At 45.4% G+C, this 18,344-nt stretch overlaps 1 protein-coding gene across 2 annotated transcripts in view; it reads left to right on the top strand.

The window, feature by feature from the left end:
* Positions 1-18,344, top strand: part of LOC144138499 (DNA-directed RNA polymerase III subunit RPC5-like) — a 38,303-nt gene that overhangs the window by 6,905 nt on the left and 13,054 nt on the right. For both annotated transcript variants that reach the window (XM_077670807.1, XM_077670806.1), the window contains exons 4-11: positions 2,258-2,340; positions 6,061-6,159; positions 7,531-7,694; positions 10,916-11,037; positions 12,910-13,019; positions 14,586-14,706; positions 16,911-16,992; positions 17,883-17,942. In XM_077670807.1, coding sequence (XP_077526933.1) covers positions 2,258-2,340; positions 6,061-6,159; positions 7,531-7,694; positions 10,916-11,037; positions 12,910-13,019; positions 14,586-14,706; positions 16,911-16,992; positions 17,883-17,942 — 841 coding nt within the window. The remainder of the gene's footprint in view (positions 1-2,257; positions 2,341-6,060; positions 6,160-7,530; positions 7,695-10,915; positions 11,038-12,909; positions 13,020-14,585; positions 14,707-16,910; positions 16,993-17,882; positions 17,943-18,344) is intronic.

Raw genomic sequence — 18,344 nt, 5'->3', positions numbered from 1 at the left:
TAGCTCCACCTGACGGAGTGTGCCTTCCCTGCATGGCCCATGCGACGTCGCTGGAATTCACACACGTGGCTCTGCAAAGAGTGAAACCAGAGATTATGCCAGCCGTTACCTGGGGTTCGCGCGGGCAGCGTCCCGAACGCAGCAGCATCGGCCACGGCCGGGCCAGAGCGGTGGATGCCACCACTGTAGCCCGGCCGCGCGTCGGCGGAAAGAAGAAATTGGAGGGGATTGAGTGTCGAGAAGGGTGCGGCAGTGGAACCTAGCGATCCTGATGTGCTCATTTCGGCATGTGAGCCTAGTGATTCCCATTTATACTGATTTAAATTAATTAGTTCAGTAAGTTTTAGAATTGTGAAAAAACTGAGGGAACTTTTGTAATCGCTATTTATAGGAAGCAGTTGCTACTTCCGCCTTTTGTGATACCTCTGAAAACACAACCGAATTGGTATTCACCAATTTAGAAAATGGAGTCCCATTCATGGCAAGCAGTGCGCAAAAAGTAGCGTTTCTCTAGTGGCCAGATGTCTGTATGTGGTCTCTGCATTTCATTTTCCCATCTCGCTGGGCGCCCACAGGAGTGATCGGGCGCGTCGGCAAGCCCGCACCCCCCCTCTTCCCGTCTCCACCCCACCTCTCATTTTGAAGTGAAAGCCTTCCACCCCACTGCGTGTAAAATGGTGATCTTGTTGTTGCCTGGTACAGAAAATGGCTGCCTCTGCAAAAAGTAAATGAAAAACGTGTTTCAGTTCGTATGGGAATTGAACTTGGGTTCTAGGGTAGGAGCTGAGTGCATTACCACTTCCCTAGCTCAGCATGTTGCCAGAGGTGGAACAGGAGATAGGCTAGTGCATGTCATAAAGTTTCATACAATAACAACTATAGAGGAATCTGCCGCTGCAATCGGCCGCCGCGATGGGCGTGATGGGTAGTTCTGGATTCGGATGGGCACTCGATGGCTTGCGGAAGTTATTATGGATTATATCGTTCAGCCAGTTTCGTTTTCGTTTTGGACTTGCAAGGACGCATTTGCCTATGTTGGAAGAAGCGTTCAAAAATATGTTTCTCTTTGAACTGAATGTCGCACACGGACTGACGCCACCCTGAGTGGAAGTGTTTTATAACCAGAGTTGTGAATCGGGTGGATTATCAATTTATTGCCGGCACAACGAGCACGAAAACACAAATGACGGCGCTGCATGTGATAAAGTTGCCTGTGAATTAGGAGTAGTGGCGCTGCTTGTTCGGAAGAGCAATGTATTCTCAAAGCTGACGACGGTTGCAAACTGTGGGAAACAGGCACACTTTTTGTGTGGACGCCGGTTCCTACAGCGTAGACCAACAGTACCGGCGACTGATAGGAAAGCAGCTTGATGAATGTCACTAATTCAGGCTAGAATAACTTCTACAAAGGTAATTGTTTTTTTTTATGAGCGCAAAACTTTTCTTAGTGACCGCCAAAACTTTTACATATAGTTTTTAATTAAAGAAGTCCTGCATCCCGCTGCAGTTGGCGGCAAATGGCAAACCTACTCCGCAAACCTCCTTGACTCCGCGTCTGCTTTTTATTTAACACGCCGTTTTATTTTGTACGAAACCTGTTTTTGGTCACTAGCGTTCTTGTTCGCCAAGTAATTTGTAAACAACGAACCAGGCAATAAGAGTTTTTTTTTGTCAAAAAACACAATGTGCGCAGCCATAGGCCCGTTTGGATCCTATGCAGTCTTGTTCCAGAACTACCCATCATTCTTATCGAAGGGTAAGCGCCGCCTCAGAGTTCGCGTTGACACTAGCGCCAGTCACTCTTGTTACTATTGTATGAAACTCTATGATGCATGTGGCACTGACAGGTTAACGTGACGGCGTGTGAGTAGAACAGGGGTTCCCCAGCCTCGGTGACCTCTGATTCTGGGGATGCTGGGGCATGAAGTGTTGCCGTTTTCCCTGTCGAAGCAATTGGCCCCAAGACCCAAGAGGCTTAGAAAGAAACGCACACGTGATATAGCAATAAAGAAGTCTGATAAGTATCGCCAGGGGAAACCATAATGTTTTTGCCTTCAAAAATGTAAGCAGGCTTAAGTTCCCCGAGGAATTTTTTGCTGTGTTTTGACAGGGGAAGGGGAGGAGAATTGTGTGGCACACTTGAGAGTGATATTCTTTTTGTTTTGTTTTAAACGTATGACACTTTGTTTCTGCAACCACAGGTCATGTTTGCTTACTTGCTTTTTTTTTTTTTTTTCCCTTGTTTCGTCGTGAGCAGCAACCTGATGGATAGGCAAATCCTGACGTCAACAAAGTCATCAAGCGCTGCCGAAAATTATGCCATTGGAATTCTCAGGCCAGGTAAGAAGCCTCCTGCATTTTTGTCTCGCAGCTTGTTTTAAAGTGAAGCTTTTTACCTCTACCCACCCAAGGGTTCTGTCACAATCATGGGTGTCAACAGAAAGCTCCCGCGAACAAATAAAAGAAGTTACTGGCACTGCCAGGAATCAAACCTGGAATGAATAGAGTAACGGAGCGAGAGCCCGTTGTCTTACCGATTGAGCTACGAGCCCACGCGGAGACAGGGGAGACAGACGGTGCATTTACCAAGCACATTTGCATTCTCGCTGAATGCCACGTGATAGTGTTAAGCAACCTCTTGTGCCGCTGTGCGCTCCACCCACGGCACGTGTAGCGGCTGTGTGCGCGCCTTGCGCATGTGCTAGGAGGTATACAAATTAAAGGAAGCTCACACCAACGCATGGCATCTCACTTCTCCTCCGTATTTGCCGCCAATCTCATCGCCTCCGTCTGAGGTGGCGGAGACGGAGGAGAGGGGAGGTTGTCTAACACTGGGTTCAAGCTTCCTTTAATTTTTAGAAGAAGAGTTTCCACTCATATGCTTCACGAATGCAACTCAACCAACCACTGTCCATGAATCATGCATTGATTTAACCTTAGCAAATAATTTCTCTATAAGTAATAAAACGTGTGGTTAAGTGCATTTCAGTTGTCTCTGGTTTCACTCTTTTAGAGATTCAAGTGACGTCGCATGGCTAAGCGTTGTGGGTGTTGTTCACGGCTTCGGTGTCCAACCGCATTCACAGAGTGGATTGGCTCACATTTTTTTTTTCCCCGCTTTTATTTTTATTTTTTGCCTGAGAACGTTGCCAGTTTTGGCAACCTGTGGAATGATTGGTTGCGAGAACAACAGGCTTCCACAAACCTTGCATTTACATTTGATCGGCACCTGGTGTTTGCATGTTGCGTGTATTTTCGGATAAGATTATGATTGTATTGTTACACCTGCCTCTCTTCCATGCGAAAAGATTTAAATTTTTTTTCTGTAGCCAGTGAAAGAAAATGTCAGTTCAGCTATTACTTTTCTTCTGCTTTTGCAAATGGTGCTAGCTAAGAAAAAACAAGAAAAAAACAAGACACCGAGAAGTGGAACTACAACGAAGTAGCCAAAGAAAGGAAGAAAGAAATGGCAATATGAGAAACGATATGTGGGCCATAAACATTTAGGTTTTGCGCCTGTGCAGCACTTGTAACATATATTGCACCCCTTTTTTGTTAAGCCTCTGTACGAGACATAAAAACCTCCGGCTTAACACCCCCTCAAAGCAAAGTGACTAGTTGTGACGGCCGCAAAGATGAAACGTCGTTTTCACAAGGTGGTAAAAGCCATGTAAGAAGGAAAATTTGCACTGTAAAAGCTTACGAAAAGCTTACGAAAAGCTTATGTAAAGGTTTTGTTTTATTTTCTTTTTTAAAATTGCAGTAATTTCATTTAGCCTTTTTTTTTTTTTGGCGTAGTGAAGGCTCCCTTTCAACATTTTCCTGCCCATGGGAAAAGCAGTGATTTTGAGTAGTCTAGCAAAAAAACTTTTTCCCGGTCGAAAAAAAATGCAACGTATAAGTGTACGGTATCAAATTGTAGAGGTGTAAATTTCCTTCGCACTAGTAATTGTTTAAAACAGGAATTCTTATTTGAAAAATAAGAAAAAAAGAAAAGGTGTACAAAAAAGTTTTGAGACAAACACAAAAAAATATAAGAAACATCGGTATTGCTCCACACAGAAAAAAACACGCAAAAAATTTAATATATACATTTTGCACATATACTGTCAGTGCTAAACTCTTGCAAATATCAAATACCTAAGTGTAAAATTTCTTGACTTACAAAAAAAAAACATGTTAGCACTAGTGGGTTTTGTGCCACTTCAAAGCAGTTCCTCGAAGCATCGGTTGGCCACGCATGCAACACAGTAAACATCGGTTTTCTGCGGCACGGTTTCTTGTTCATAGCACAATTTACAGTTTCGATACTTCTGCTTTTTCTGGGGCTTGTATTGAGCTAGGGTTGTCAGGTACTGGGCCAGTTTGGCGCATTTTCGCTTTTGGTGCTGAAATCCGATGATCAGTGCTGCTAATGTAATTCAAAAAGTCGCGTGTAGAATCGTCCAAATCGCTAAAAATGTGTCGATAGTATACTATTGATCTGAATAAGCGTGGGCAGGAACGTGTTATGGGGGACTCGCCTGTTAACATTACTTACTGCTTCGTGACCCACGTGCTTAAAAACCATCGTGCACCAGTAGGAAAAGCCTGACGAGTACAGCAAAAGCTCGTTAATTTGAACTCAGTTAATTTGAACTGCCGCCCTGTTCCCAGCACAGCCCTGTATATTTCAACAGGGGGAAACTCCCGGTAATTCGAACGTGTCGGTATCCAGAACGGTTAATTCGAACTGGGATCTCCTGGTTTATATTGTTGCTCAAACAAGAAGTCGGCCCAGACTGAACGCTGCGGCAACAGTTGATTTTGCTTCCGTAGCGGACGATTACTTTTAATTTCGATTTCCTTGACCCTGCCATGTAAATAAACGTGTTTTCGAGTATGAGCTGTTTCATTATTAATGAAATCACCTTCCACAAACGTGTAGTAGTGCCTAGTTCGGGATAACGAGTCCAGACCCGCCCCGGTGTCTCAGTGGCTAAGGCGTTGTGCTGCCGAGCATGAGGTCGTGGGTTCGATTCCCGGCCGTGGCGGCCGCTTTTCTGACGGAGGCGAAAAGCGAAAACGCCCGTGAGTACGAGATTTCAGCGCATGTTAAAGATCCCCAGCTGGTCGAAATTAATCCGGCGCCCTCCACTATGGCACGCCTCATCGCCTGCGCTGCGTCTGCGCGTTAAACCCTACAATTAATCAATAACGAGTTCAGAGGTGGCTTCTTTGTGTTCTGCCCGCACAGTAGGGCGCGATGTCCATTCATTCTAGCGCCAGTCCGCAAATTCGAACTCCGCTCAATTCGAATAATTTTATGATCTCCTTTGAGTTCGAATTAATGAGCTTTTACTGTACTTATAAATGTTCACAGCAGCCTAGTTTATTTATTTTTACCCTTGTAGGGTTTAACGCGCCAATGCAACGCAGGCGATGAGCCGCGCTGCAGTGGAGGGCTCCGGATTAATTTTGACCGCCTGCGGATCTTTAACATGCGCCGCAATCTCGTACTCAGGGGCGTTTTCGCTTTTCGCCTCCGTCAGAAAAACAGCCGCCGCGGCCTGGATTCGAACCCGTGGCCTCGTGCTCAACAGCACCACGCCTTAGCCGCTGAGCCACCGCGGTGGGTAGTTTGTTTATTTTAAAGATATGTCACTTCTGCACTGAAAAAGACTTGCTTAAGTATAAAACGCTTGCTTGCCAGACAGCTAGTGCCATCTAGTGAAAAGGGAACAAACCAAAGTGCATTTCTTGTTTCTTTTCAGCAGAGAAGTAGGTAGTATATTTCTGAACGAAGCAGACTTTGCCATTAGGAACATTTCGATAAAATTGTAAAACCTTTTGTATCGGTACTCGATGCTTTTTAAAAAACCCGTGGGTCACGAATAAGCCCCATAGGAGTGTGATCAGGTGATCCCCCCTGAAGTGAGAGCTGCTTCCTTCAATTGAAATTTTATTGTACTCCAGCATTAGACGTCCTTCACTGCTGTAGTGTTACGTAAACTACGCGTCTTCCAGTTGTCCGAGTGTCGTTTGAATTCAGACGATGTTGTCACCCCTTTGTGCTTCCAGGCGAGCTTCACCTGTCACCAATCAACGCCATCCTCCAAATGCGGCCAGGATACTCACACCTGGATCTGTCTGACGCCAAGGCCAAGGCAGCCGAAGCAGGTACGATTATTGCCCGTGTTTTTCCCACCTTGTCACACACTCGGAAAAGAATTTCTTTACGTTGTATAAACAATAAAGAATTAAACGGAGCATGCTAGTTTGATGTATGTTTATTTTTGGGGGAGGAAGGGAGGGGGAGGGGAGTACTCGCACAAAATTTTAGATTTTAGTGTTACGTTCCCCCCCCCCCTGCTTCTACGGGTGCCTTCAAGCCCACTAATCTTAGAATGGCGCATTAGACGGTTGATCGTGTCAGTTTCGGTTTCGACAAAACGAACACCGAGCGGCCGCCATGGCTGGAGGGCACCCGTGACGTCAACATTCTTGTCGCCAGTCTGGACGCGCACATGAGCGAGCACATGCGCATGCCCAGACCGGCCGAAATCTTCACCATCCCCACGCGCCTGGGCAGCATGACGTCAGTCGCAAAACCATGATGGGATACACAAGGTGTAGCAGCGCGTACCAACCGCAGCCAGCTCGTCGGCTACATCACGGGAGCCCCGACTTCGGCAGTTTGGGGCAAGGAGCAGATGATGTCATGCTGACCCGCTCTGGGCTTTCTCATGCAGGCAGAGAGTAAAACGTATTCAAAATATTTTATACTGAACAGTTACTGCTGAAACTTGCTGGGAGATATCTCCTGATAAAAGGAAGCATTTTGCGTAGCTCTCTCAGTTTTGAAATTTCGTCTCACCACTCCTCTAAGGTTATTCAGCTGGATTAGAGTAATGGTGAGCTCTTTTTTACCAATTTTTTTTTTTTTCTCTCAAGAACTAGATTGCTTCATTCTTTCAGCTTTTTGGTGCCTGGTCAGTATGGTTTGATTCATGCTGGAATCAGTCTGTTTATTTAAAAGTCTGCAAATTCCTTCCTTGTAACTGTGTACAGGCTTGAAATGACCAAAGTTCGTTCAGGCATCGACACTACAATTTTTTTTTTTTTCGTTTGTTTCATTGTACAGCTTTTCCCTGCTCTCTCTTGTCTCTCCATCAAGTGCACTTTCGAACAAAGTTTACCTGCCAGTGTGATAGTGGGAGATGGGCATTTAACGAATAGGAAAAAAAATGCCACAGAATATCTTTAGACATTTTGCATAGGTAAAGGTATGCATCCAGTAAGCGATTTTTCTTAAGCTCTTTAGCATGTCCACCATCCGAATACGTTTTATCATAGTGGGTGTGAACTTGTGCTTTTGCAAATTATCTGGGCAAGCATTGTGGAAAGTTCTATCATAACCGGTTTTGGCTGCAATCGTAGGGAGGGGTTGATTCAGAGGTGTTCCTTAGAAATGTGAGGCTGCGTCTGTTTGCTCTTCTCATTATCATTGCTGTGGTTGGACTCTGTGATGAACTTATGCGGCCCATGCAGCAATGGAGGAAGAGGACGAGGTGGAGGCGCCCAAAGCGGTCACGGTACGGTTTGCCGAACAGGAGACAGACCGGGCCAAGAAGGCCCGTGAGAAGTCCTTCCGCTTCATGCAGCAGCAGAAGGAGAGCGAGCCCTGGGTTGAGGCCAGCTTTCACAGGATGGGGGTGAGTGCATGCGAGGGCAGGGTCAGCCTTTTTCTCTAAGGTGAAAAGCCTTGAAGTGACTGCCCACTTATTCTTGTGGAGTGTATGATATGAGCCAGTCTTTTGTATGGTGGGGTAGCCGCTAGGAATTTCTAAATAAATTGGCAAAAATTATTTCTATTTGGCGCTAAGTTTTCTGAAATCTGAGAGGTGGTGGTATTTGGTGTCTGACTGTGATGCTACCGTTCATATGCATGTCGTGGGACCTGAATACCTCACAGCTACATAAAAGTTCTTACACGGGTCAAAGTTTTAGGCCGAAACACCTTGGGGGCTGGGGCTGTTGGCGTCTCCTGTCGTCGTCATAGTCACAATCGTCGTTTGTCTCATGTAGTCACAGTACTGAAACACCGGGAAACTCGTTTACGCCTCGGGCTAATACGTAACGCGTACTAAAAAAGCACCAGGACGCTCACTTACACCTCAAGCTGGAGCACTTCGTAACGGGTACTAAAAAACACCGGGACACGTGTTTACGCCTTGCGCGAGAGAGCTTCGTGCTTCAAAGACGCGAGACTTTTACAGCAAAGCTGTGTACCTCTACCCCCCAGTGGTTTCATCTCTGTTGGCAAAAATGCCAAGGTGCCAAGAATACACTTATGCACTGCATGCTTCGCCCCTCCCCAGGTTTCACATTAGTGGAGATGGCCTGGGAATTTTTTGTGCCTGCATTACTGCCCGCATTCATTTTTCCTGCTCGCTCATGCTTCTGAAGAAATGACGTTTTGAAAAGCGGCGCAAAAGTTCAATCATGTGCAACTACCAGCTCCGTTTCGGTTTCGTAAACTTGGCTATTGGTGTCGGGGCAGCCCTGTCACACGAAAAAAAACTTGCAACATGGGATTCAAGAACAGCACAAAATAATAGGAAAGCCTACACTTTATTATTGTTTTATCTGGGGACAAGTTTTTGAATACCTCTTTTCATCTCGCGTACAGTTAAAACTAGGTTGCCACGTGGCTTGCTGTTATGGTTGAGCATTTGTTTTGGCACCATACATAAGGCTGTTAGATGTATAAAAATTTTTCTTCCAAACCTTCAAGGGTGCAGTCAGGAAAACGTTTTGGTTCAAGGTTTTTAAAGGATGCCCTTTCATTCGGGACATAAGCATATACAGTCAGCCCTTGATAATTCGAAGGTGCCTAATTTTAATTTTAATTTTATTGGAAGGGATGTGCTGGTCCCGGCAATTTTACATGCAATCCCATAGAAGAAACTGTTCGATAATTTGAAGCTAAAACCTATTACATTGGCTGCGGTAATTGGAAGTTATTTGGAATAAAAAGCATCACAGTGACCGTCCTTTTATCAACAATAAAATTCAGAATTTTCAAGCACAGAAACAGCGCCGCCGGGTTCTGTACTGATGTCAGCACCATTGCAACTGAGGCAGCGTACCGTTGGCAAAGCGCCAGCATAAGCAGCTCCCTTTAGAAGTTCTCAATTTTTAGGGGCAAAGCCCCTTGGGCCTCAGGCTGTCGGCATCTCGTGTGGTCACGGTACTAAAACACTAGGACACTCATTTTCAAGTGCCTTGTGCCACAGCCTAACGCATACTAAAAGGTTATAATAAATAAAACAGTTCAAAATACACTAACATCATTTAAAGATTTCTGGAACGCTCCCTGTCCGCTTCAGCAATCGTCAAGCACAAGCAGAAGCTGTTTGTAGACTGACTAATTTGTGTTACAATCAACTACCCTCCCGCTCTCGGCACGAGGCCTGCTCAGTTCGGGTGGTCGGTCGAAGCAAGGAAAAGCATTCTTGCCTGGTGCCGGAGCTTCGTTGATCACCGAGGACGAGCCTCCAGTGTGGGCATTGCACCCACTACCCCAAGCTAGGGCAGATGGGGCATGCAAATTGCTTGAATTCCGTTCAGCACAAGAGAGGGCGCCACCGCCTCAGCAAGCGCGCGATCGCTTCTCTCACCGGCGCTTCTCCGGTGCCCAATTAGCGCGCACTGTGTCCCAAGAGAGAGACTTACCATCTTTGAATACACTGATACACTGCACCTTTCGCCCCTCTTCAGGTTTCGCATTAGTGGAGATGGCCCAGGATTTTTTGTTGCACACAGTGCCGCATAAGCAGTTTGTGCAGGAACACTTCAGGCTTCTATTTTAGGGATAAGTCTCAACTATCGTGGCAACCTATGTCGTGCAATCGTCTTGGGGACGAAGTCGAGATCCTGAACGGGATCAAGAATGGAGACGTGTTGCAGACTAGTAACAATGCTGCTGTCGTTCTCTTTTTTTTTTATGGAATTTTTGTTAATTTGAAGTTTTTTTGCGGTTCCTGTGGATTTTGTTTGGCGCTCTTTGCCCCAGCTGGCCTTGCGCCAAAAAACTCCAACCATCATCATCATCAGTTCCTGTGGACTTCGTATTAACGCGAGTCGACTGTAATCCTTAAATTCAGTTGGCTGTGGTCTCAAATTGTGTGAAAAAGTGGCATTGTTGTTGCCTGGTACAGAGAATGTCCGGCACCGTAAAGAGAGTGAAAAACACGTGTGAGTTTGTGTGGTAATTGAACCCAGGTTGCCGGAGTAGGAGCTGAGTGCGTTAGCAGCATGCTACATCGGCAAGTTGCTAGCAACGGAACAAGCGTTAGCCTAGTGTGTGTGCCGCTAATGACATGTATCACGAGGCAGGTGAACTTGACGGGACGTGAGGAGGGCAGCCCCAGCTACAGACAAATCTTATTCTGGTTTCTGGGAAAGCTTAGACGTGAAAGGTCACCGGACTGCTTGTTGAAGTAATTCGTGCATGATTACAAAGAAACAAAAGACGCAAAGACGATCAGCAATGAAGAAGTCTTTGATGATATTGGTAGGGGAATTATTTAAGCCCTAATGCTTTTGCCTTCAAAGCATAAGCAGACTTTGGTGCACCGAGGAATTCTGTTTTACTTTTGTTTCTGGCGCATATGTTGCATGTTTGGAATTTCGTGCCCACCGTTAGTAACCACCCACTGCTCGAAAGCTTTGTTGGGCGAACTGAAGTCAGTCTCTCATTCAGTACAATCAGTGACTCCTGCCCTGGCATAAGGGTGTCACTTGTTATTCCTTGCTTTTCCTTTTGTACACCGATCAGTATGAATTCACTCGTATAATTTAAGTGTTCTCTCAAAAGAAGCTTTACACCAAATATTCGCTAGAAACTCAATGTTGTCTCGCCTGCTCCCAGACGGAGATGGCCAGCGTGGAGCGGTCAATGCTGTTCTGCCCGCAAATGGACCGCGACATGTCGGACCTACCTGGGACGCTGCCCCAGTATTTGCAGCGCCTGGTCATTGACAAGAAAGAAAGGTGGGAGCTCTGCTGACACTGGCGCCAACGAAGTCAACGCCAACCTCTGTTATTTCCCCCCTTTCTTCATATTGGACCTTGTCTGTTTTTCTTTCATGTGATTTATGTGTTCAGGTCTCCTTGCATGCTTTTGTAGGAACATTGCATGAAGTTAGGGAGAAAGAGAAAAGTGATAGCACTTGTGTCACAGAAGGAGCAACATGGTATAAAACAATACAAGGGCGTATGAATGCAAGTCCCACATACAAGTATATAGCTAGTACAACGTGCACGCTTTAATGCACATAATGATGTGTGCACAGCAAAAAGAAAGGGCAGAAAGGCAAGAATACGCACACAACTCAAAGAAACATTATTACAATGTTAAGAAGGATTCTAAGATCATATTTGTGCCGTTTTCTTGTTCTTGTCTTTGGGAAGAGCCAACAGGGGATAAAATTAGGATGCGACAAACTGAAGCTTTTCCTTTCTTTTTGTTTTGGTGATGCCAGGGCCAGTTGAATCAGTGAGATGTCAAAGGAACAGCGCAGAACGCTGGGGTGGGACAGAAAAAAAAAGGCAAAGCGAGAATACTTGGTAACAATTGAACTAGCGCAATGAACACCAGAATGAAGGCTACGAGAGAAAAATGCAGAATTTCAAAAAGGAAGGTAGCAGGCATGTAGCTTCTAAAAAAAAATTGATATCGCAGGCACACACTCAGCCACTGTATTTTTGGCTTGTAGCATCTGTTGAACCACGGGAGAAGAATACGCAACTTGAAGAAACAGCTTAGACATGTAGTTTTAATAAAAATAATACACACCGCAAGCTTACTACATAGCCTCTGTATTTAGGCACGTTATTATCCATCAAACATCAAACCATACTGCCAAGGATGTGTTTGAACAGGACTTTACCTGTTTTTTATTTAAAGTTTATGAAGACCTCACTTATCAAACGTGTTTGTAGGATTGGAGGTTTCTGCAGCTATGTTCATTGATGACATCAGTGTACTGCTTCTCAAAGTTTTCTTTCGAGTTTTCGAGTTCGAGTTTTCCTTTTGCTCCCCCGGGATGTCTCGAATGGCATTCATCACAGCTTTGGTACAAAGCACTTGTCAACCTTTTCTGCAGTCTCGTTTTCTTGTGCCACTCCACTCGGCACCCTGTTTTAAATAACTAGCTTGTGCATATCTCTGTTGGCTCAGCTTGCAAACAAACCAGTAATTTCAGAGGCAACAAATTCTTTTTCTTTTCTTATAATTTTTAGGTCTGGAAGCATTACCTGTGAGGAAAAGCAGAAATTCAAAATTTAAATTTCGAATTATAATCAACTACCACAAATTTAGTGCGTGTATTTTATGCAAATAAGACCCACAGGAAGAGAAAAAGTAGCCTTTGAGACTACCGTCTTGTGCAAAAAATGGTGTCTGCGGTATTTTGAAAATAGTTAATTAAGCTATGAATGGTTGGAACAAACAGGAGGTTCCTTAACGTGTTTTCACAAGTGCTATAGTCGAGGCCCTTTAATCTAGTTTTCTGTTTGAATTTTGTTGAAAAGAAGTTCAAAGCATTCAACATATTAGCGATACGTAGAACGTGTGTCTATTCACCTTGTTTGTTCCTGCGTCGTGCAAGAGTAAGGAAATTGTCATCATCATCCAGCATGGCATTCTTTGTCTCCAAATGATAAAACGATATTGGTCTTCATGAAGAGAAGCGATGTGTTGCCATGCTGCTTTGCTAACGTGAGGAGGATGAGAAATGGAATTGCCATTTTCTCCTGATTAGTGTTTCACACTGTGTAGTCCGACATCAAAACATCCCTCCAACCTTTGTTTTTCTCTGTTTACGCCCACATGGATTCATTTCTTTGTTTTCGTCCGCACAGCTCGGACACCAGTAAGAATGCCAAGAAGGCCACCAGCACGCAGGAGATGTCGATACACGCCCTGAACAAGCTTCCCCTTCAAGATCAAATCAAGGCCATCCTTCTCAGTGGTGGGTTTCTCTTTGTTCTATCGTACTGTAGAGTATGATCTAGACTTACCTGGTCTTTTCTTACGACGAAACTGTCTTGCGCAAGGTTGCGACCCAAATTGCGTGGGTCTATCAGGTCATGTCGACAAAGCTTGCGCAAAATGCCCTGTAGCCCTCTATATAATGTAGGTATCTCGAAGAAAATCATACTGAAATTGGCCACTGAGGTGACTATCATTGTGCCGAGTTCCACTTGTTTCCGTAGGCTGTTAATATGCTGTCCGTATGCTGTCAATATGCATGGCTGTCTTCTGAGGAAGTATGGTTACAGAAAATGGCTGTAACTCTTGTTTCGTGAAAACTATCTTGAAATATCATACACAGCGATTGGCTGGTTAGAGAGCTCCATCATTACCTGAAGTTTCATTCACTTTTAATTCATTCGTAATTTCATTCTGTCTTAATTAGCTTGCAGTGAAGGTGTAAATGTTGCAAAATTCCCATCTGCTGTCATTACGTGGCTGCCTATGGAAGGGAGTATGGTTGCGGAAAATGGCTGCAACCCTTGTTTTGTCAAAACTATCTCAAAAATACCATTATTAGCCGCTAAAACAACTCTATTCTTACACCAGTTTCGTTCACTTGCCGTGGCGAGTTAGTCCGCAATGAAGTCGTAAATGTCGCAGAATTCTTTGTCTGCTGTCGGTACATGGCTGCATATGGAAGGAGTATGGCTACGAAAAATGGTCGTAGCTCTTGTTTTGTGAAAACTATCCCGAAACAAATTATATGGCAATCAGCCACTATGACGGCTATCAATACGCTGACTTCACTGTGAAGGTGTAAATGTTGCGGAATTGTCATCTGCTGTAAATACGCGGCTGTCTACAGAAAACGGCTGTATCTCTTGCTTTGTCGAAGCTATCCCGGAAAAAAATTTTATGTGAACTAATTTAGAACTAATTATGAGGAAGTTGCATGTATGTGTCTTTCTCTGATCAGTATAGTGTAAAGTCACTATACATACCATATTTTCACACGTATAACCCACACCAAAAATGCGAAAATTTCAGTGGCAAAGTAGGGGGGCAGATAATACGCGGGGTATTCCCTTTAGTGCAGCTTCACGGCAATGCATGTTGTGCCGTGAAGCTCCTACGCAGTAGCACTGACTGGCCTTCCATGACAGTGACTGTGTAAAACATACAAGGACAAGGAAGAAAAAACAAGGACGAGCGCACTCTAACAACTGACTTTTATTAGTGAATTGTGACTTTCGCCTTGCAGTCAATGTATTCTGCTTGCTTAATATGTGCTGTTTCCGTCTACATAGTAGGTGATGTGTTGCTTGAGCAGTAGCTTTGGTGCAGCCTTTCCTGTATCAAATGTGCGGGCAATATGTGAGGATTTTTTTTTTCCTTTCCGGCGGGCTGAAAGTGGGTGTGCGAATTATATGCAGTGGCAGGTTATACGCGCAAAAATATGGTACCTCAGTGTAGTTATCCATAAGTACGGCTTTACTGGTCTTCTACCTTCATGGTAGTGGAAATGCTCCAAATTCTGTCTCCACCGCTCCTTCTCCCGCAGCCAAGGTTGTCACCCTGGCCAAGCTGATGACCCTGCTGCCACCCAAGGTGGATGTGGTGGCTGTCCTGCGGCAACTCCAGCAGGTGGCCATGCTCGTCCGAGGCTGCTGGGTGGTCAAGAGGTGAACATACTCGGGGAGGGGGGGTACTGAGGGTGGAAGCGTGAAAGTTGCGACTTACGGGTCACAAGGCTGTGCCTCATCAAGAAGGGGCCAGAAGGGTAAAATACTGCTTGTTCAGAATGAACTAGCCGTTGATAACTCAGTAAGCTCCATTTTAGCCCCGAAAGATGTTTTTTAAACCGAAGAAATGAAAGAAGTATTGAAAATTTTTCAAATTTTGCGCTACAGGGAACTCTTCGATTGACATTGTCAAACTCGCCACGGATAGTCCGCGATTAGTCCGGGGATTCCCTTACGCCATACAATTAGATGTTAGAAACGAATGCTGGACTGCTTCTCGGTGTGTCTGCACTGAGTCCGACGCTGGTAATCGAAAAGCCCCAGCGACATCATGGGCCAGCACTAAAACAGTTCTTAGAGTGGTTAACTGCAAGTTAGTGTTTAAGGGATACAATCAAACTGAACTAAAAATTACGCCCACCTCCCCTCGTGGGAACCCTGGTGTGATGCGACGCTGAGGGGGGTTCAAGCGCAAGCGGAGAGCAACCGTCAACCGAAAGGCCGCCGGAAAGCGACACACCAGTTTATATGCGCAGCGTGCCCGAAGGAGAGGAGACCGCGGAGAGAGAGATTACTGCACATGCGCAGCACCGCGCGCAGCGCCGCCCACCGGCAGAGTTAAAGCGCGCTGGGCTGCACACCCGCAGATCTTGAGAGAGAGTGTTCGCTCTCACCTGGGCACGCGCCGGCGCCAGTGCGTCTGCCGCGACTATGACGCAATACAATCCACTTTAATCCAATCCAAGCCAAGCCAATTCAATTGAGTCCAATCCAGTGCCCCTCGCGACAGAGTGTTCGCTATTCGAGAGGAGAGGGGGTGAGCGGAGGAGAGTGCGGACGCCGCCGCCGCCGACGGACGCACGCAGGAAGGACAGGGCCGCCGATAAGAGATGCTCTCAGCGTCGCATCTAAAAACCTCGTTGCAATCACTCGATCCGGTTTAATCGCCACTCGCATGAACAAGATTCCACGACGTCATAGAGAAGTCACCAGAAAGGGGTTGGGGAGTCACCACTGCTTCATAGGTTTTATTTGTATCATTTGTTGGAAGTCTTCAGTGAAAGTGGTGTCGTTGTTTTGGGGAAAAAGCAGTCCTTTAGGTGAACTCAGCTTGTATTTTGTCTTCATGGCTCTTTGAAAGAGATGCTGAAGTGTAAAAGCACGTTGTCCGACATCTTCAGATTAGGCTGTTGTGATTAGAAGTGTAGCACCCACAGCAGTTACTTAATAATGCGCAAATCATGAGAACAGGTATCGACCCCTCAATTTATACAGTTTGTGACATCATAAATTCGCGGTGAAACGGGATTGCTGGAGCTTGCTTGAGCATTTTTTTTTTTTTTTAAACACACTGATGCAGAAGGGGCATAAGTGTAAAACACTAATTGTATGCGGGAACTTTTGTTGGTCAGGCACGTTTTAAAAAATACAAACCCCAACTAGCAAGCATCATAAAATAAAAACCCTCAGCCCAGGCAGGTCTCTTTTCAGCTTAAAAAGAAGCCTTTTGAACATTTTATTGAAATGTTTTTCCTTACGAGAGCGGCCAAAAGATGCCTGCATGCAGGCGAACACGAGGGCCGTCTGTATTTACATATAACTACTATATGTAATATCTGTATACAATAGATATGTGGGGACATCTGCAACAGCCAGTGGTAGTCATCAGCTTCATTGCTGGCTGATGGTGCGTGTACTTTCTGCACCTTTTGTCAGGCAGCAGTAGCTGATGGGAAAGTTTTGCGAGGGGTGGCCTACAGGTACAAGTCTTGATGGCCAACTCTGCCTAGATGCCATGATACCAAGTTGGCATTAAGCAAGACCTTTTTTGATTGGCTCTCAGGCCTTGCAACAACATACTGGTGTAATGAATGGCATTTATAAGGGACTCGTTTGCGATTGATGTGTGACAGCAGCAGTCTGCCATGGTTGGGCCACCACCAAGAGTAAATATCAAACGAAAAAGTTCGCGACTTAGTATGAACTTTCTGTGGCATAATAAAAAAGAGTTTAAGTAGGTAATACATGGACTTGTTTACTTATTTGGTGTTTCGCGTCATGCCAACATTTTTTGGGAACATGTTAAACACCTCTCTTTTGTTCCTTGCCCCCCCCCCACCCCTTTTCCTTTTTTTTTCGTACAGTGATGTGCTGTACCCGAAGGACACCTTCAGCCCCAAGAGTGGAGTGCCGGCGGAAATAATGGGCCGTGCTCGCGATTTTTTGGTGAGTCAACTGCAGCCTGATTTAACCTATTGATTTTTTTTTCTTCTTGTGCTCATACACTATCACACATTATTGGTACAGTTTACATGGCCTGAACCACTCACCACAGTCGTACGTCAGCGAAAGCAGAATCAGCAGAGGGCCTGTTGTCTCGTTGACCTTACCATAAACCTAGCTGCTGGCAAGTTGTCGTTTGGTAAAATGAGTTTTAAGTAGGCACGGTAAAAGCGATTGCTGTTATGCTCGCTGTACTAGGTCCTGCGATCTTTGCTACTTAGCCTGTTTCAAGAGTGGGACTTTCTAGCACATTTCTTACTGGTACAGTCTTGCTGTGTACTCTTTCACTGCAAACATTGTGGCAGTGTAACTAGAAAGATCGGTGGGAACCTGTGTGAGTGCTTCTGTGATGCGAGCGTTTTTCAGGAAAGGGGTTTTAGAGGAGAGCGCTGCACCCATCGCAGTTTCCAGTATGCTAATTAGAAAATTTTTGGAATTTCGGGTTTTGGCTCGCCGAAGAAACACCTGGGCGATGAGGCGCAGCATAGTGGAGGGCTCGGGATTAATTTTGACCACCTGCGGATCTTTAACGTGCAGCGAAGTCTCAACACGGGGCCGTTTTGCGCCTCCATCTAAAAATGGGTCACCGCGGCTGGAACTGAACCCGTGTCCTTGGGCTCCCCAGCATAGTTCCTTAGCCACTGTGCCATTGGGGTGGGTGTTTCCAGGATACTGAAACAACGGCGGCATATGCAGGTTGTTATGCCAGCATGGACAGATGCTGAGGCGGCTTTGTAATATCATTGCTGTTTTATGGAAGCATAGGCGAGGAGCTTTAAAAAGTAGAACTAGGAAGTAGGGTGGAATATCTCCTCATCTCTTTGTCATTTCAGATGTACCTGTTCACCCAGTCGGGGCACGTCTCACGGACCAAGTTTGGCGACACTGTCAAAGTGAGTGCCTGCGCTGTTTGTGCGAATGTTCGATGCACGGAGAGGGTGGGGGGGATATTGTTTTGGTGTTGATCAGAAATGGTTATCATATAGGAAGTGTGCGTTTCTTGACGACTTCCTGGTGAAAGCATTAGGCTCTGAGACATTGAGGTGGACACCTTGCAAAGCTTATTGGTAGCATAGGCTGCTGTAATCATTAGCAGCCCTTTTTTTTTTGGGGGGGGGAGGTAGAGAAGCAAATTATTATTGTACGCTTTTTCTTAAGCTTTTTTTAGCACTATCACATTTCAAAAATTGAAGCAGTGTAGTAGTCATTCACACCAGGCTGCAAATGGCATTTGTATTTACTCAGTGTACAACGTAAACACGACAACGGAAGTTTCCCCGGGGCCTTATCATCAC

The sequence above is a fragment of the Haemaphysalis longicornis genome, unplaced genomic scaffold (genome assembly GCF_048455015.1).
Source record: "Haemaphysalis longicornis isolate Haplotype H1 unplaced genomic scaffold, Haemaphysalis longicornis Haplotype H1 scaffold_5, whole genome shotgun sequence".
Classification (NCBI taxonomy): Eukaryota; Metazoa; Arthropoda; class Arachnida; order Ixodida; family Ixodidae; genus Haemaphysalis; species Haemaphysalis longicornis.
The sequence above is the reverse complement of the archived record's forward strand: the minus strand, read 5'-3'. Positions and strand labels throughout refer to the sequence as shown.